The 21001-nt window shown below is 39.3% G+C and overlaps 1 protein-coding gene across 1 annotated transcript; it reads right to left on the bottom strand.

Annotated features, from left to right (window-relative positions):
- Nucleotides 1–837: 837 nt before the first annotated feature.
- On the bottom strand, nt 838–3349 carry LOC145104811 (calnexin homolog). The gene is made up of 6 exons (XM_079041988.1): nt 3112–3349; nt 2966–3035; nt 1508–2637; nt 1360–1431; nt 1163–1276; nt 838–1080 (listed from the first exon to the last, which is right to left on the bottom strand). The coding sequence occupies exons 1-6, from the start codon at nt 3205–3207 to the stop codon at nt 943–945; spliced, it is 1620 nt and encodes a 539-aa protein (XP_078898114.1). The 5' UTR covers nt 3208–3349; the 3' UTR covers nt 838–942.
- Between the last annotated feature and the right edge of the window lie 17652 nt (nt 3350–21001).

The following is a 21001-nucleotide window of genomic DNA, read 5'->3' as shown; positions in this document are numbered from 1 at the left end:
CATCGATTGCGAGGAGCACACATGTGCGAACTAGGTTTTCATTGTCGGAAAAGTAGGTTTCAACCTCAGGAATGAGGGAAATGTTGAAAGATCTCATGAGCTTCTTGTTTCCGATTTTAGATGAACCTCCACTGGCTGGATTTTGAATTCATAGGGGAGGTGGCGGTTGCCGGAGTTTTGGAGGTGATGGTGGTGTGTGGTTTTCTTCAGGTTTAGAGAGAATACAGGATACAACTTGGGTGGGTGAGGTGAAAGTAGAGGATGAGGGGTGGTGGAAGTGGGACCCATTTTTTTTAAATTAAAAAATATTAATAAATGTTATTGGATTAATTGAAAAATAAATAAACAATGGTATTATGGTCATTTTAAATCTAGAACGGACTAAACCTGTAACAAATTCGTCTTTCAGGGATGAAGCGTGTAGGTTTTAAACTAATGAGGGATGATCCGAGTTAATTTTTGAAAATAGGGACTAAACGTGTATTTTGGCACCTGCACCAGAGCACCAGAGACGATTCGTGTAATTTACTCTAATATGTTTAAAAGAAATAAATATAACATATTTTTCAGTATCCGAAATTGTCACAATTCATTATCCTAATCCAAATCCAAAAACCATATTATATTCTACTTTTTTAGAAGAGCCGAAAAAAAATATCGAATTTTCGAATCGGATGTTCGAATACAAATTATTATTGAACACCCTACATTTTACATCTTTATTTATGATAGATAAGTATTTTTGATAGAAAATAATGAACCCATCACTAATTGGAAACCGCCATGCATTGCTGAATTAATTGCTACATGTCCGAATTTATGTTAAAAAAAAAAAAAAAAAAAGCTCTGATATACGATGCATGGTTTTTTAAACCATCAATAAAATAATAATAATAATAATAATAAACTAACACCAATAGAATTCTACCAAAACTCATCTCTTCAGTCAACTTGTCGTTGCTCACGTCTTGCATTTCTCTTACGAGTAGTCGCATCATGATCATCTTCATTTCCTCCTTTCCTCATCTTCCTCTCACCTTCATCCTTCTTCCCATCTTCCACTTCCACCTTCACCTTACCCTGTTCATGAATTATATTTACACATAATTAATTACACAAAACATTTTATTTACCGAAAAACCCCTCAATTCTTGATACTTACATGTTTCTTCCCACCAAACAACACCTTCAATGAGATACTACAAACCACAACAACAATCGAAACCATAAGTCCAACTGTAAGATTCGGTTGTTCCTTAGCCTTGTCAACAAGCTCCTGAAAAAATAACATCGCAAATTCAATTTCAAATAAAAGAAATTAACCCAAAAAATTAAAAAAAAAATAAAAAAAAAACTTACCAAAACCTTTGTCTTACGTTCGCCCAGAAAAGGCAGTTCAGCGATCTTGTAAAGAACGTCAAACACAGCTTTCTGTAACAAATATGAATAAAGATTTAAATAAATAAAACCAAAAAATAAAAAGGAAATTATTATTTAAAAAGATAACCTGAATCCCTTTAAGACCATCTAAACCGGTTGACTTCTCCTCCGCTTTTCGTTTCTCTTCTTCAACCAAAAACTTGGGTTTCCACGTGGCATCCCTGATTGACTTTGCGACCTTTTCGTCGTTTCCGATCAAAATGTTATCAAACAAGATTCCATCTTGCATGGTCCAAATCTCGATTCCAACAGCGGCAATCGGCTCGAAATTAGGGTTTTTAAGTTCGAAGTAATTAGGGTTTGGAATTTGTCGTGGCTTCCAGATACCTTTGTAATTAGGGTTTTCAATTAGAGGTGCATGCCATTTACCCTTGTAATCTGGATTCCGTTTCATTGGTCTTTTCCATTCCCCACAACCGGGTGCCGATTCACATTTCGGGTTCTCAATTTTCGGAGCCTCCCATTCGCCGTCCTCCTCATCGTCCCAATCTTCCGGCTTTAACGATTCCGGATCCTCGATTTCCTCCGGCTCTGATTCCAGCCATCCTTCCGGCATCTCAGCTTCCTCGTCTAAAATCTCCATCGGAGCATTCTCGTCCCAGTCCTCCGGTTTAACCGCATCCGGGTCTGGAATCTTGGCTCGCTCATCCCAATCTTTTGGTTTTTTATCCTCCGGGTCAGGAATCGTCTTTTCCGGGATGATCGATGGCTGAAAATCTTCGGTTGATAAGAAATTTGCTTTCTTTTTCTCTTTTCCGTCGACTAAGATTCGCAGGTCGTTATCCCCGGGGTTTATGATTGCAGTGTAGACATGGGTTAATTTGTCGGAAGGGACTGAAGGAGGAGAAGTGAGGTGGTGTTCGGTATACTCTCCATTAATGGGGTTTTTATGTTTCAAGATGAAATGGACTTTATTTGTAGCACCACATTTGTCAGGGCCGAACATTATTGAATAAGGTGATTCGTTGTTGAATAGTTTGGCGCTCCAACCGGAATCTTGTGGACGGAGATATTTTAGATATGCGCCACCGCATTCCAGACCCTGTTGAAGGCGAACTTCAAATTGGAGGATGGTTGTGGTGTCTTGTAGGTCTAGAGGTTTTTCGAGCTCCTTAACAATGGCGTATTTTCTAGCTTTTTCACTCACCAGCAGTCCATAATCTTCATGCCCATCGCTTTTCGAGTGTTGCCATACACCTACAGGTTATGATTCATGAAGAATGCAATGCAATTAAGTCCACAAAGTTTTACAAAATTTGAAGAAATAACACATTTGCATGCGATAAATTGACATCAAATATTGAAAATGTCTATGAAAATTAATTGAACATAAGCATGTGAATTGTGATGTGGAATAATTGACGCCAACATAAAATGCAGTAAATTAAAGTCATGAACATATCGATAGCCATTAATTCAAAATATCACTATCAATAAGCATGCATGTCTAAGCGAATTGTCGCATCATTCGAATAATATATAATGCAAATTATTATTAATCCAAAGCAATCGGCCCAAATCTTACCTGAATAATCTTCATTCTCAGATACGACCCACCTCCCTTCAAAAGATTCATCGAATGAGTCGTAAAATATCTACATAAACGAAGAATAACCGTCACCGTTTATGAAATTACAGATCTAGAACACATTTATGAATTAGCTCACTTACAGAGTCCGAAGAAGAACATATCTGCGTAACGAAACAACCTATCAAAAGCGCAGCAAACAACAACGAACAACGCATCCTCTGTTTGCTTTCTTCCATAACCTAATTAATTAAAGTGATTAAACTCCACCGAAGATCTTCTTAATGATGATTGATATGAAGAAATCAGATCCAATTTTTCAGATCGTTGTTTGATCAACTGGCGAACCGTGTAGAGCGAGAGACTGTGGCCTTCTTCTGGTTCCGTTTGTTGAGGTCCTTATAACGATCATGGAGGAGTTGCGTCGACTTGGTTCAACCACTAATAACATTTACCACGTGAAATGTGCCAATAGAAATTCGCCACGTATTAATTAGTTCGAAACTTACAGTGTCATATTCTAAAATTGAATTTCTTAATAAAAAATAATTTTTTCAATAAAGACAAAATTTCATTATTTTTTATTTTTATTTTTATTGTTTTTGAAACGGCAAATCTAACGTACTCCTAAACTACACCTTAAATCCATTTATGTCCACGACAGTACTTGAACCCTCAACTTCAATGAGGGAGGACAATACCGGATACCGTTGGGCTAGAACCCTTTGGTTTCTGAAAAACCTCTACACCATTGGTCATTGTGGTTTCATTTATCATTTTGGAATCATTTTCATTGCACATTTGGATTTTATGACTAATACCATTAGAAAACACTATTTAAGGAAAAATTGCAATAAAATTCTTACATACTGGTCTCATAATCGATTTAGACATTATATATTTTTTTATTCAATTAAGTCCCAAATACCGATAATCGTATTCAATTTAACCCTTTGACCCGGTCAACAGGTCATCCAACTTTTAAAAATTACATTTTTTTACCTAAATTTCAAAATCTATTACAATTTTGGTCCAAAATTTACACTTTTGCCCCAGATTTTAAATTTTGTTACAAATTTGGTCAAAACTTACCCTTTTTGCCCAAATTTTAGAATTTTATTATGAATTCATCCTATCTTTAGTTTTTTTACAACTTTTTTTCTCAAAAAATTGTTTCTAATATGTTTTTTTCTTTATAAAATCATATTTATACAAAAAAAAGTATTTTCACATAAAAATCTTATATTTTCTATATAAATTTTTTTTTAAAAAGTTTTTTATATATGAAATATCTAGTTATAAAAATAGGTATTTATTAAGTATATAAATATATACAAATCCGTTTTTATAAAAAATGTATACAGAAACGTATTTTACAAAAAAATGTATACAAACACCTATTATATTATAAATATATACAAACACCTTTATATATATATATATATATATATATATATATATATATATATATATATATATATATATATATATATATATATATATATAGGGAGAGAGAGAGAGAGGGAGAGAGCTAGGTTCAAGTATTCTAACTAATTATTGTGCGGATATCGTATGCTATGAGAATGATAAAGAAAATATGTTGTTTGATAATATAAATACGTTTAATCTTACATAACTATTGTCATTAACACACATTCTCACTAATTAAATCGTCTATAAGGTTATTATACACTTATTATTATTATTCTCATTTCTGTCAGAATGTTATCAGAATGTTTTATTGGGTCGTATTCTGTCAGAATGAAAATGAGTGAAAAACGATGTGTGAGAACAAAAATAAATAATAATTAGCAAGAATGCATGGAAATGACGATATTTTTGTAAGGTTGAACGTATTCGCATTGCTAAACAACTTATTCTCTTAGTAATTTTCATAGCATACGATATCCGCACAATAATTAGTTAGAATAGAATAACCTAAGCATATATATATATATATATATATATATATATATATATATATATATATATATATATATATATAGGTGTGTATCTATAATTTTTTTTTATATAATCGTGTTTGTTTATATTTTTTTTATAAAAACGTGTTTGAATCATTTTTTATATACTACGTGTTTGTATACATTTTATAAAATGTATACAAACATGTATTATACAAAAAAGTATTCAAACACGTTTTTATAAAATGTATACAAACACGATTTTATAAAATGTATACAAACACGTATTATACAAAAAATTATTAAAAAACGTTTTTATAAAAATAAATGTAAACAAACACGATTTTATAAAAAAAAATATAGATACACACCTATTTGTGTGCATATATATATATATATATATATATATATATATATATATATATATATATATATAGGTGTTTGTATACAGTTATAATAAAATAGATGTTTGTATACATGTTTTTGTAAATACGTGTTTGTATGCATTTTTTTATAAAAACTGATTTGTATATATTTATGTACTTCATAAATACATGTTTTTATAAGTAGATATTTCATATACAAAAACTTTTTAAAAAAAGTTTTTATATAGAAAATATAAGATTTTTATGTGAAAATATGATTTTATAAAGAAAAAACATATTAGAAACAAATTTTTGAGAAAAAAAGTTGTAAAAAAAACTAAAGTTAGGATGAATTCATAATAAAATTCTAAAATTTGGGCAAAAAGCTTAAATTTCGGACCAAATTTGTAACAAAATTTAAAATGTGGGCCAAAACTGTAAATTTTAGACCAAATTTGTAATAAATTTTGAAATCTGGGCCAAAAATGTAATTTTCGAAAGTTGGATGACCTGTTGACCTGGTCAAGTGGTTAAATTGAGTATGATTACCGGTATTTTGGACTTAATTGAATAAAAAAAAATATAAAGACTAAATAGATTATGAAGCCAATATGTAAGGACTTTATTGCAGTTTTTCCTTAATTAATTGTTTCATTAAAGACCATTTACCTTACTTTATCTTTTTTTTTCCTATTTTTTTATCTGTTTATTGTTTCATTAAGGGCCATTAACGTAATTTGTTGTTATTAATAATGCCACTCGGAGTGGCTTGGGCAATCAACTCGGATAGCTCGACGAACACCAGGTCGAGCCCTTGGCATGTCGAGCTTAGCTCGACAACTCAGCTAAAACTTACCCGTTAGAGAGGGTATTGGGTTTGAATATTTGTGAACATTGGAAGGGTCTTTTAACCTTTTTTTTCAGAAAAAAAAAATTCAAAAAATTCCTCCTTTTTTTTACCCTACATAGATACCAAGACATATTCTATTTTATCTCATTTCCCCATCTTCCTTTTTTTCTTCACTAAAACAATACAATTTTTGTGAAAAATGACTTCTCCTTCCAACCCAAAAGCTCAAAAAAAAAAAATACCAAAAGAAACACCCAAACCCAAACATCTCACATTCTTCAGCAAATTTGGTTCAAAAACCAAAGCGATCGGCCAATTTACTTTCCACCAAATTTAAACTTTGGTGGTGTTTACTACCCATTTCAAACCCAAAACCAACCTCAATACCAAAATCAAGCACAATACCAAAATCAACCTCAATTCCAAAACCATCTACAATTTCAAAGACAACTACAATTTCAATACCAACCACAAATGAACTTCTCATCCCAAATGAAAACCGATTTCAATCCATTTGACGATCTTCCCGACTCCCCAATAAATTTCCAAACCCAATTCCAAACTCAAGGGGAACCCGAAGTCGTCCCTCAAAAGGAATCAGAGCCGGAAGAGAATCCACCACAACCCAAAAAAAATGGAAGGGCGGCTCCAAAGCAATGGACAACTGCTGAAGAAAAGGTGTTAGCTCGTGTGTGGGTGGATGTTTCTAAAGATCGGGTGGTCGGAAACAAACAAGATTGTCCAACATTTTTCCGGAAAATTACACGACGTTTTCTCACGAAGATGAATATTGGAGAGTACCAAAAAAAGACAAAATTTATTCGAGGTGGAGAAATGTTAACAAAGTGGTGACAGAGTTTAATGAGGTGTTTTCGAGTTTCAAACGACAATGACAAAGTGGTGAAAACGATAAAACTATTTTGAAAGAAGCTCTTGAAGTGTACCAGAATCAGAAAGGGGCCAATTTCAAATTTCTACATGTTTGGAATATTTTGAAATTGTCAAAGAAAATGGCAAGAGGTCGACGCTTCTGAAACCTTTACGTGTGGTTATTTTAAAATAACCAAAACATCTAAAACAACGCATAGTCAATCGTCCGATGTGCATGTCGGGATTGACCTCAATGAGGAGGAGCCTTTTGAGGCTCCAAGAGTCACTCATCCCATGGGAAGAGACCGAGCCAAGAGAAAGTGAAAAGCTGCAGAAAGTGGTTCGGGAAATGTTTCAGTTAACATCGACCAACTAACAAGCAAAATGGACCAGTTGAAGTCGTATTTTGAACAATATTAGGCGATCACACAAGAGAAAGAAACAAACTGTGTCATGATGATCTTAATGAGACACTAGCGCTCTCATAGGATGTGAAAAAGAAATAGCGATAAAAGCAAAAGAAGAGGTCGCAAAAAAATAAAATCTAGGTTTCGTTATTTTATATCCATGGTTTCTTTATTTAAATTTCTAGGTTTGTAATTTGAAATTATATGATTTTTTTGGTGTGAAGTAATTTTTTTTAAGTTTAATGAAATTTAAGATTTAAAAAAATAATATATTTGAAATGTTTATTTTCTATATTAATTAATTTTAGAAAAAAATCGCATGACAACTGTGGCAACCCACGCCATATAAATGACAAATTTTGGCTAAAGTGTGGCAAAACTGACATGGCGTCTACGTGGACAATAGCTAGTGTCACCACTCCCACCAGCCTAATGGATATCTGCAAAAACAAATCTTTATATTTTGGCTCTATTGACAAAAAAAGTCGCCCTTGATTTTTTTATTCTTGCAATTTAACCATTGAAATCGATAAATACTTTCAAAATAATCATTGTAACCGGTTAGTGCCTTTTAAAGGTTAAACTGCAATATATATATATATATATATATATATATATATATATATATATATATATATATATATATATATATATATATATATATATGGATGCTTTTTAGTTAATAAGATTAAAGTTTAATGACTTTTCTGGAGATTTTTTTATATATACTAAATTGATTTGAAGAAAACTTATATTTATTTATTAAAAAACTCAAAATAAATATAATTTTCTTATTAAAAAACACTAATGATAATTTATATATAACTTTTGGTACATTTTTATGATTCTCTTTAATAAATATCATTACTACAATCATAAATATATCATCTATATCATATATAACTTATAAGGACTTTGTTAATTTGTCGCAAAAGTGCATTTCTAGGTCAAATGCTACTTCATTGTTGAATTGTAAGGGCTTGGGTATAAAATGTTTACCATAAAACTACAACTTATCGGACATTCTTTCACAATCGAACGACATCTCGGAAAATAAAGGATTATCAGAGCCTGTTATTCCTAAATAGTTCCGTAATACACACTATGTGGCCTAGAAACGCACTTCTTACGACAAATTAACAAAAATCCATGTTTATGTTCATTAATGCCTCCTATTTGTTAAAAAAATTTCATTGTAACATTTGTTGGGTTTTATGTACTATAACACTCCTATGGTGCACATACAACCCTAATGCTTTGGATCTAAGTTTTCTCTAGTTATACATGCAATAAAATTATCCAAAGCATGAAGCCTACAACTAGCATACAAATTGATATTTGAAACATAAAATCAAGTTAGATGAATACCTCTATATTGTAGCTTGTAGAATTTGGCCTTTCAAGAGCTTAGCACCCCAAGTGTGATACCTCAAACAAGTCACAAACACCATGAACAAGTGGAGGATTATGAGAGAGAGGTCATGAAGCACTAAAATCGGCTAGGGTTCAACTAGGAATCATTCAACCAATTTTAGGTGCATTAGGGGTTACATTTATAGTGTGGAATTCCTAGGGTTTCAACTTGTAAACCTTAATTCACTTCCTTGGGCCTAGAATCCAATAATCCATATGATAGACCCTTTGGACTAACTCTTAGTCCATTCTAATCAACATTGATCATTAGCCGAAACTATATGTAATACTAATTTACCTAATCAGTCCCCGTTAATTTAATTAGTCTCTTTTGATCACTAAATTAATTCCAAATTAATTCTTGATCAATACTAATTAAATAATATGATATATTAATAAATCACAAATAACCTCTTTCTCAAATATACATCCTATCAAATTGTTCTGGTGAAGGCAACCCGAAATGGACCATGCTACTCTCGGGTCAAGTACATACCAATTATAGTTATGGGCTTAGACACCTAATCCAACAACATTTTTTCACGATTTGCACCCTGTTAGCTGGCCATCATTGCCATAAAAGCCCTCGTATTTACACATAACCATCACCACCACTATAACACCCTATTTTCCGAATCAGTTCGATTTAGGGTTTCAAGGAGTCGAAGCTTGGTTTTTGGGAAAAACCAAGGCTCACGACGTAACCATTGAGGGGTCATGACGTGAGAAGAATTTGATGAAGATTCTGATTTAAGTTGAGATCACGACGTTCACATTAAGAGCTCACGACGTTAGGTGCGCTGCAGCCTAAGCCACGATCTTTTAGGGTTTCCATCGTATTTAATCCCCATAAACTTCATTTTAGGGTTCCAAACCAGCCTCCTTCGTCCCTAAACTTAGTAAACCCCCAAACCTAGCCTTTACTTGTGTTTCTTGAGCTTTTGGTATAGTTTTGGAGGTTTGAAGAAGAAGAGATCATCATGGAAGCATAGTTGCAGCTTGGAAGCTTCATTTGCAACCTTAAGCCACACTTCTGGACCAATGTGAGTAATCAAGACCTATGATTTATGCTCCTTGTTGTTTGATATAAGGTTTTATGCATATTTATCCAAGATCTTAAGAGCTAGAGTGTTGGGACTCCCAAAAGTTGGCAACTTTATGGGTCCTTAGGGTCCTTAGATGCTTATATGTCACAAATCTGAAGTTTGGAGGATGTTTGAGTCCATGCTTGAGAATGTATCATCTTTTTCTCCATGAAAGGCCTAGTTTGAGCTCATGTCTTGTATTGGACATACAAGACCTTAAGACGTCGATTTTTATGATCCTAGGAGTGTTAGGAAGCCTCTTGGAAAAGATGGATGAGTGGCTTAACGGATTAAGAGGTTTTTGGATCAAAATGGTGTACAGACGAATCTCACGACGTGAGATAGATGCATGTCACATCGTGAGGGTTGCAAGACCCGACTAGTTTGTCTTATAGTGACTCATGACGTGAATCCATTGATGGTCACGTCGTGAGGGCCTACTGACCATTAAATTTCGTTGACCGTTGAACGTTGACTTTTTGACCAAGTTTGACTTTGGGTCAAACTTAGGATTTTGGGCTATTGATTGAGATTCTATCTGGTTCTTGTGTTCATGGATTCACAGGAGCAAGCAGTGCTGAAAAGGGGTCGTATCACAGTGTTCAGAATTCTTTGGTTCAGGTGAGTTTCGCCTCACTGTACCCGTGGGTCGAAGGCACCAATTCCGGCCCACTAGTTTTGGTTATCTGTTAGTAAAAGGATACCTTAGGGACTGTATATAGTCATGTAGGATAGACTGAGGACTCTTGATCTAAGCTCTCTTACCTCTTCCTTGTTTGGTTGTGGTTCTGGAGTATGATCACCTCTCCGAGTAACTATCTCACCTCTGAGTATATACAACCATGTATTCCTTAGATTGTTGATATTGAGTATGCTGCTATGCTATAGTGATATGTTGGATCTGTATTCTTGTATTGAGTATGCTGCTATGTTGTAGTGATCTGTTAGATCTGTGTTCTGGTATCGAGTATGTTGCTATGCTATAGTGATCTGTTAGATTTGTCTCCTGGTATTGAGTATGTTGCTTTTCTATAATAATATGTAGAACTGTACGTTATATGTGCTTGCTGGTCATCACCTATGGAGTGCTCTTAGGGAATGTATGTGGTCATGTAAGATAGCCTGAGAACTCTTGGTCTAGGCTCTCCTGCCTGATCCTTGTTTGGTTGTGGCTCTAGAGTAGGATCATCTGTTCGGGTGGCTATCTCACCTCTGGTTATTTATGGTTATGCATTCTATGGAGGTTAGCTGGTAGCAGGACTGTATGTTGTGAGAGGACTAGTAGGCGGTATTGAGTTGTATGTTTGTTGTTTGCTTGTATTATGTATCTACTTGATTCTGATTATTTATATGTCGACATGTGTGTTCGGTTTGGGTTGAGGCGGTCCTTCTTTGTGTTGTAGGCCAAGATACCTTGTACACACTCATCAACAACATTGAAGATTCCGTGTTTTCTACAATACTTTGATTTTAATAAATGTAATTCGGAATAAATGGTTTTCATAAATAACGGATTAATAGATTGGGAAGTTTTACCTTAATAAAAATGAAAAAAAATTGGTTGTGAAACTGGGGATGTTACAAGTTGGCATCAGAGCCCTGGTTTGAGTGAATTAGAGGAACACTTGTGTGAATCCAGTCTCAAACTAGGATCCAAATTTTTTTTGAAAAATGTTTTCGAAGAAATAATTTGTAATAAAAGGGTTGGGTTAAGGACAAGGGCTCGGTCTCTTGTCATGTTATTGTTTGATTGTTGGCTTGGGATTAGGAACATGAACCTTGACTTAACTTTGGCTTTTTCAGGAAGATACGGTGTGTACAGTCAGCCGGAACCCGAACAGGAGAGTGGTTCCCCAAAATACCCATATCGTTATGTTTGATGAGTTTTGATTTTGCTGATATATGGATCGTTAGAAAAGCATGCTAGTGGATAAGGTTCTTATAAACTGTGTATAGAAATGCCTGATTTCTGTGATGACTTCTGATTTAGGGAGTTGCTTACCTGATACATGCTTTTGATTGTGTGATTGATGTGTGTATGTTGATTAGTTGTATATGGGCGGGATTGAATAGCCTTATAATGATCGGCCTGGCCTTGCTTCCTATTTCTTGTTTGTTGTGGACTTAGGGGCAGAGTCGATTATTCGACAGTCTATCTGATCTCGTATTGTGTACAACAAGCATGCATATGTGACATCCTATTTACTAAATAAATAAATAGATAAAATTGATGAACGAATAGTCGCCTTAAATCTATATTATTTAGTGGAGTGTTGGTTTTGGGGAGCCGAATGCTATAAGTTGGATTATTCGGGGGTTAAAGTGTAACTTTTGGGACTTCATTTGAAGAGATTGTGGAGGCTAAGGGGCTGTTTGGTAAATTAGGGATCGAATTTGAGAGGAATTGTGGAAGCAGGGGTGTAATTGGTAAATATTATACCTGGGTTGTAATGGATTTTAATGTTGAGGGCTGAAAGGGTAAATTAATGGATTAGTTTCGAAAATAATTCTGAAGGGAGGGGCCATTTTCGTCATTATGGCAAAACATTAGGATGGAGGCGGGTATATAGTCCGTCCATAACCCTAACCCTAACCGTGTGTTACCAACCGCCAACTTCTCCACCCTCCTCCTTCCTTCCGGTGCCGCACCACCCACTTCCCTCTTGTTCTCCGGCAGGCGAAGTGCCGAACGACCGCTGCTGAAAACGTGAGCCACCACCTCCATGTGAGGCCTCATCCACCACCTGCAGCTTTTCCATCGGAACGCCACCAGTCCTGATGCTCCGGTGAAGTCGCGAACGGTCGGAGAAACCCCCACCAAGAAAGAAAACGGAGCTGTGACCGACGAACATGAGTTGTGTGCGATCAGAAGGCTTACGGTGAGGCTATCTTTCATCTCCTTCATCCATTTTAACTTTTTGGGGCCGTAACCATCGTTGGTCGCCATTTATGTGGCGTTCCGACGATGTCCGCCACCTTGTAGGTGGTTGAAACTGTGCGTGTTTGCCTTTATGGGCTGTTTACGGAGCTAACAGTGGAGTATGTGTGTTATTTTGGGCAAGAAAGCAAGATAACCCGCCACCACCACCACCGTGAGGTGGTGGCTGTCATCTCCAACCACCATATGCCGCCACAAGTTGTTGATTGAGTTCATAAACCGGTGTTGCTGTGTTCCAGGCACGTGTATGTGTGTGGTTGCTGAACAGAAAAACTCAAGGAAAAACCACCATGGCTGCCATGATGGCTGCCTCCGTCAACCGTCGTCCGTTGCCACCAGCCACCGTGGAAGGTGGCTGTGTGCGTGTTTTTCCATTTGCTTAGGTGTGTGTCGATGTATTGTGTTGTATATGGTTTCGTTTGGCTGGAACTCACAAGAACAACCACCACCACCACCGTGAGGTGGTGGCTACCACCATGTGCCACCGCCGGCCACCACTAGGGTGTGTGTGTGTGTGTTTGTATTAGTGTGTGTTATTCGGGTTTTGCTTTGTAATATTGTAACCGATGCGAAAATAATAAAAAGAAACTCGTAACCACCACCGTGAGGTGGCCGCCGCCGCCTTGAGCCGCCGTTGACCACCACTACCAGAGGTGGTAGTGGGTGGTGCCCGCCTTATGAAACCCTAATGGGCCTTATGAGACCCTAGTGGGCCTAATGAAGCCCTAATTGATCTAAGGACTTAGTTTTGGGCCTATTAGGCTATTATTGGGTTGAAAACCCTAATTAGCGTTTAGAAAAACCCTAATTTTGGATATATGGGCCTTGGACTTATCGGGACCCACATTTGGGCCATTGGAATCGAATTGTGAATTACACCAAATTACATCATATTATTTATCTAGTAGAGTAATGAACTTAATGGATTAAGTCCTTAATGGGTTAAGTCAGAAACACTTAACCGTAATTATCATTTTATGTGAAAACCCTAATTTCACTTGGGCCTTTCTATTGGGTTTTGGTGATTGGGCCAATAATGGGCCATTCAAGAACAATAATATGAACTAGAATAATTGGATGGGCTTTAGGGTAAGGCCCATGTGAGGGTTTAGGCCTAATTTGGAAAATTGGGCCATAGAAGGGCCATAGTTTGGGCCTTTATGATTATGAAATATTAGGCCATTAGAAATGCCAAATGTTTGGACTGGAATAATGGGTTGGGCCTTAAAGTAAGTCCATGTAGAGTTTTGGGCCCAATTTGGAAAATTAGGCCATATGTTGGGCTTTGGCCCATTACTTGTCTATTGGACCTTTGGAGTGTGATTTGGACCTTGGGCTTGGAACCCAATTATTAATTGGGTATTGTTTGATGTTGACAGTTTGGGAATTTGTCATCCAACAGCTAGAGTTTTATCCGTGGGACTTCAGCAGTGCCAGGTGAGTCTCCTCTAGCTGCTGGATGAAACTCTAGCTGAAGTTGACAGTTTGGGAATTTGTCATCCGGCCTATTTTATGATATGTGGTACACTAGCTGAAGTTGTATTATGTGGCATGTTAGCTGGTTATGTGCTAGGAAGTATGTTAGTGGTATATGTGTTATGCTTGTATGGAAGACCATGGGAGAGCCCATGACACCTGGATGTAAGACCATATGTATAGCCCATGGCTTTCCTACTATGTTGTAGTGTTTATTGTAGATTCACTACTGATATGGCTGATGCATATATATATATATATATATATATATATATATATATATATATATATATATATATATATATATATATATATATATATATATATATATATGGTATGCTAGTGATTACGTGGTATGCTAGTTGTCTTTGTGATATTTTCATGGAAGACCATGGGAGAGCCCATGACACTCGGATGTAAGACCATGTGGAGAGCCCATGGCTTTCCTATCAAAGACCATGGGAGAGCCCATGACACTTAGGTGTAAGACCATGTGGGGAGCCCATGGAATCCTGGAGTAAGACCCTGGGGGCGAGCCCACGACATCCGTATATGCTGATATGCATGGCTATGTGATTGATATGGATATGTGTTTGATATGGATATGTGATTGATATGGTTTATGTAGCTTTTATAGCTACATGGATTATGTGATTATGTGGACTGTGTGGGGTATGCTCTGGGGAACTCACTAAGCCTCGTGCTTACAGTTTTGTTTATTCGTTTCAGGTATCATCAATTTGGAAAAGAAAGGCTCGGATTGATCACAATGCACACACCCATGTTTTCCGCATTGAATGATTTTGGGATGAACTCTGATAAATGTTTTAATTAACGATGTTTTGGATGTTGGCATAAATGATATCTATGTTTTGTCTATATTAAAAATGAAATTTTTACCCTCGATTTTTGGGGTCGTTACAGCATAAAAGCAACCGGTGGTGCGAGAGCGTGGGCGATCCTAGGAGGAGTAGCTAGGAAGTCAGTCGTAACCTATAGCGGAAGCGGTATTAGCATATATAGCAATGGTCTAGTGCAGTGACTTGGGACCTTGGAAGGAATTCTAAATCGACTACGGATAGGTGTGGAAGGAAGTATGGGCCCGTACTACTAAAAGCATAGGATCTGTATGAGATCCAGGAGGAATTTCGAGGCTGCTAAGTGACTAATAGGAGTAGGGCCTAGTTCGTTGAGCACTGTGTTGTGATGTTTGATCTTTTCTTGGTATATTTCAATATGGCAGCTATTGGAGGTTCAATATCAGGAGCCGGAGTAAGCGGCCAGGATGGGCCAGGAATGACTGAGGACCAGGCCAGGGAGATCATTCGTGAGGAGGTTGTTTCTTTTGTCAGGGAGGTGACTCCGAAGTTGCACGGGATGGTCAAGATCGCCATGATTGAGTTTTTCGATGATCGTTATGCTACCCTTTCTGAGGTTAATGTTGTTGCAGCCACCGCGGTTCTTGCTGCCATAAGGGCTCGAGGTGAGAGAGCTTTCCAGTACCGGGACTTCGATAATACGAAGCCCCCGGAGTTTGTTAGGGTATCGGACCCGATTGTGGCGATGAAATGGCTGTCTGATGTACTGGGATGTTTCTTCACGTGTTCTTTTCCGGATGACCAGAAGGTTAAGTGCGCCCTGAGCGTTTTTGTAACATCCCAAAAATCATGACCAAAAATTTTGTTTTTAATTAAGTAACTTATAAAATTGTTTAGTGAAAAACATCATCAAATCATATCATTTCATAAAACCATAGTCACATGTCTCAAAACCATATCATAAAATAGTAACAATGTCAGAGTACAAACCCAAGAATCTCATAATGCGGAAATCATGTGTGTGTGATGCGCTGCTACCGTGCCGACTCCTTCCCCTTCGAAGAAGAGGCACCTGAAAACAAAACTGAAAACTGTAAGCACAAAGCTTAGTGAGTTCCCCCATCATACCACATACCATACAATAACATACTGTCAGACATATATGGGCGCCCGACCTACCCCTTCGGTCTCTTTCAACCGGTAACCGCCTAACATATCTGGGTGCTGGCCTACCTCTTCGGTCTCGTTCAACCGGATACTGTCTAGCATATCTAGGTGCTGGCCTACCCCTTCGGTCTCTTTCAACCGGATACGTGGACTATTTCACCTCTACCACTACCACATAATCACATAGCATACTAGCACATAAAGCATAACCGATAATGGCATACCAGACGATTATCATAAAGACAACCATCTCTACTATAATCACCTACTAGTGGGCCGACATTGGTGCCTTAGACCCACTTCTTCTGGAAGGTAATTCACATTGATGTCGTGCAGTAACTGAACTGTCCTCGGTGCTGGGATCAACTCTCCTCAAACTCCTACACATAACAACCTTCCTTAATTACCATTTCTTACTCGTAACCCCTTTCAAGGGTCAACTTAGGTAAAAGTCAAAGTCAAAGTCAACACCCTGGTCAAAGTCAACATCCTGGTTGACTCAACTCGCCGAGTTGATCCATCAACTCGTCGAGTTCCATAATTTAGAGAAACTTGAATTCGCAATCAGACTCATCGAGTTACCCTCTAACTCGCCGAGTTTCTCCTTATGACAGAATCGAGACTTTCCACTTGAACTCGTCGAGTCCTTCTTTGGACTCGTCGAGTTCTCCTTCATACAAGTCGGAACATTTGCTCATTGACTCGTCGAGTTCATCCTTGAACTCGTCGTGTCCTGCTTCATATCAGTTGGGACATTTTCTTGAACTCGCCGAGATCATCCTGGAACTCGTCGAGTTCTTTGATCTTCAAGTCCATATTCATGTCCATCTTGTTGAGTCCTCTTCTAGACTCCACCAGATTGCTCAGAAACAGAAAAGGTTGGGGAACCATGACCCGACTCACCGAGTCCTATGAACGACTCGTCAAGTCCCCCAAAGTCCAAGTCCATACAGTCGATTTCAGTCGGGTTTATTGCATCCAAAGCATAGATCTGGCGACCTAGGGTCGATATAACACGTAAAGTTACAAACTTTACGTGCATGCATGGGTGTTATGAAGCTAGAACACCAAAACTAATCCATAAAGGAGTCCTAATGCATGGGATAGGGCCACCGCTCAATAAAGGTGGCAACTTTAAGCTTCCTAAGCTCAAAAGTTCCCAGATCTAAAGTCATTACTCTAATATACACTCAAATCTCGTGAGTGACTTAGAAATGGCCCAAAAATGACAAGATGCAAGCCCTAAAGAAGATCTAAGTGATGGAAAGTCAAGCTTGAAGCTTTTAACCTCAAACAAACTGGAAATGCAACCAAAACTCTGGATCTACTGCCTTTTTCTTGGATCTCCAAGCCTTTCCTTCCTTCTCCAAGCTTCAAATCACTAAAATGTCACAAAATAGCTCAAGAACACTCACAAACTGATTAGGGTTTCGAGAACAGGGTCTGAGGGTGATGGAGGCTGGAGTGGAGGCCATATAAGGTGTTTAAATAGGGTGCAAACCCTAAAATTTAGGGTTTCATTCAGACAGATCTACTCGTCGAGTCGGGGCTTCCGACTCGTCGAGTAGACTCGTCCACCCGCGTCCAAGATTAGCCCCCACTCGACGAGTTTGGGTCCACCAAATCGTCGAGTCCCAGTATGAAAACGTAAAACTCATATTTAAAATTATGTACCGGGAACCGGGCGTTACAAATCTCCCCCACTTATTTTAGAATTCGTCCTCGAAGTCTGCTGCTGCATCTGGAAAAAGCTCGGGGTAGTGCTCCCTCATCTCATCCTTTGTCTCCCGAGTTCATTCTGAACCCTTGCGATGCTGCCATTGCACCTTCACTAGCTCGACTCTCTTGTTCCTCAGATCCTTCGACTTCCTGTCGAGGATAGCTACTGGTCGCTCGATGTAGTTCAGGCTGTTATCCACCTGAATATCCTCTAGAGGCACCACTGTAGAGTCGTCTACCAGGCACTTTCGCAACTGGAAGACGTGAAAGGTATTGTGAATCTAGCTAAGCTCGGCTGGCAGATCCAACCTATAAGCCACCTTGCCCACCCGGGCTGCAACCCTGAAAGGTCCAATGTACCTGAGGAGAACCATATCCCCGACTTGGAATTCCAGGTCCGAACGACGCTTGTCGGCATAAATTTTCTACCGACTCTGAGCAGTCTGAAGCTTGCTCCGAACCTGTTGGATCCTCTCCGTCGTCTTGAGTACCACTTCGGTACTCCCTATGACCCCCTGCCCAACCTCATCTCAGAATATCCGGGTCCTGCACTTCCTCCCGTATAACATCTCGAAGGGAGGACGGTCAATACTTGCGTGATATCTATTATTGTAGGAAAACTCTGCCAAAGGAAGGTAGGTATCCCAACTACCACCGAAGTCTAAAACGCATGCCCACATCATATCCTCCAAAGTATGGATGGTACGCTCGCTCTGACCATCCGTTTGCGAGTGAAAAATGGTGCTAAAGTGCAGACGAGTTCCCAACTCGTCATGGAATTTCTTCTAGAATCTGGAAGTGAATCGCACGTCTCGATCAGAAATCACGGAAACTAGAACTCCGTGTCGAGCTACTACCTCTCAGATGTAGATATCGACCAGCTTCTCGACCGAGATGCTCTCCTGGATCGATATGAAATGAACACTCTTGGTCAACCGATCCACGATGACCCAAATCAACCCCACCCCTCGTGTGGTCCTGGGAAGCTTTATGATGAAATCCATGGTAATATCTTCCCATTTCCACATAGGGATATCCAACGGTTGCGTCTTGCCGTGAGGCCTCTGGTGCTCGACCTTGACCTTCCTGCAGGTCAGGCATCTCTCGACGTACCATGCTACATCCCGCTTCATGCAGGGCCACCAGTAATCAGAACGAAGATCTATGTACATCTTTGTCTCCCCGGGATGAATAGAAAACCTGGATTTGTGCGTATCCTCCATCAAAAACTAGCGCACACCTCCATGATATGGAACCCACACTCTCCGGTGTAGTGCCAACAACCCACGACTATCATAATTGAAGGAAGAAACCTGACCCACAATACGCTCACTCTTCCGATGTTCCTCCTTCATAGCTTCCTGCTGGGCCTCTCAGATCTGCTCCAGAAGTGGAGTCACTATTGTCATTCGCAAGCAAATTTCTCTGATCGGAGCTGCCTTGCGGCTAAGAGCATCGAACACAACATTGGCCTTCCTCGGGTGGTAGAGGATCTCACAGTCGTAATCCTTCACCACGTCTAACCACCGATGTTGCCTCATGTTCAGATTCGGTTGATCCATGAGGTACCTCAGACTCTTGTGATCCGTGTAAATGGTACAACGGACCCCATAGAGGTAATGTCGCCAAATCTTGAGGGCGAAGACAACCGCCCCCAACTCCAAATCATGTGTCGGGTAGTTCGCCTCGTGAGGCTTCAGCTGCCTCGAGGCGTAAGCGATGATGTGCCCCCTATGCATCAATACTGCGCCCAACCCCAAAATGGATGCATCGCAGTATACTACAAAATCCTCCACGCCCTCTGGCAGGGCTAAGATCGGCGCCTCGCACAACCTATGCCTCAAAGTCTCAAACGCCGTCTGCTGCTCAGGCCCCCAGCGGAATACGACAACCTTCTTCGTTAGCCGGGTCAAGGGTACTGCTATCTTGGAGAAGTCCTGAATGAATCTCGGGTAATAGCCTGCTAGCCCTTGGAAACTCCGAATCTCAGATGGAGACTTCGGAACCTCCCATCTCATCACGGCCTCTACCTTGGCCGGGTTAACCAAAATCTTGTTCTGGTTGACAAGTTGCCCCAGAAACTGCACCTCGTGCAACCAAAATTCGCACTTGGAGAACTTGGCGTACAATCTCTCCCCCCTCAGGGTATCCAACACCTATCACAAGTGCTCCTCGTGCTGCTCCTGCGTCTTGGAATAAACCAAGATGTCATCAATGAAAACTATCACAGACCGATCCATCATCGGTCTGCATACACGGTTCATGAGATCCATGAACGCGACGGGAGCATTCATGAGCCCGAAGGGCATCACCACGAACTCGTATTGGCCATAGCCAGTCCCAAAGGCAGTCTTCTGCACATCCTCCTATTTGACTCGCATCTGGTGGTAGCCTGAACGCAAATCTATCTTGGAAAACCAAGATGTCCCCTGTAGCTGGTCAAAGAGATCATCAATCCTTGGGAGTGGGTAACGGTTCTTTACCGTTACCTTGTTCAGCTCCCGGTAATCTATACACATCCGATACGACCCATCATTCTTCTTCACAAATAGGATCGGGGCTCCCCAGGGTGAACTACTCGGCCTAATGAATCCTTTGTCTAACAACTCCTGCAGCTGTGTAGATAACTCCTGCATCTCCGGAGGAGCCAACCGATATGGCACCTTGGCTATCGGAGCCGCACCAGGGACCAGGTCGATCCGAAACTCCACCTGCCTCTCCGGAGGTATCCCAGGCAGCTCTTCTGGAAATACGTCCGGGTACTCTCGCACCACCGGCACATCAGTCACAGTCGCCTTACCCGCTTCCCGGGTATCCATAACGTAGGCGACATACCCTGCGCAGCCCTGCTGAAGGTAGCGCCTAGCCCTCGCCGCTGAGCACAAAGCTGGTCCTCGTTGTGGCCTCTCGCCCTGAATCACCAGCTCTCCCCCACTTGGGGTCCCGATATGCACCAACTGTTGCGAACAGTCGATCACCGCCCCATTAGAGCTCAACCAGTCC

The sequence above is a fragment of the Lactuca virosa genome, chromosome 1 (assembly GCF_052849685.1).
Source record: "Lactuca virosa cultivar CGN04683 chromosome 1, Lactuca_virosa_CGN04683_v6, whole genome shotgun sequence".
NCBI lineage: Eukaryota > Viridiplantae > Streptophyta > Magnoliopsida > Asterales > Asteraceae > Lactuca > Lactuca virosa.
This window is presented reverse-complemented; position numbering and strand designations above follow the sequence as displayed.

What these genes read in the sequence shown, in the direction of transcription:
- LOC145104811 (XM_079041988.1), bottom strand. Translation starts at nt 3,207, where the DNA reads ATGGAAGAAAGCAAACAGAGGATGCGTTGTTCGTTGTTGTTTGCTGCG. An exon ending in ATGGTCTTAAAGGGATTCAG is followed by an intron (nt 1,432 to 1,507) that starts GTTATCTTTTTA and finishes TATTTGTTACAG; the next exon opens with AAAGCTGTGTTTGACGTTCT. An exon ending in AACGTAAGACAAAGGTTTTG is followed by an intron (nt 1,277 to 1,359) that starts GTAAGTTTTTTT and finishes TTATTTTTTCAG; the next exon opens with GAGCTTGTTGACAAGGCTAA.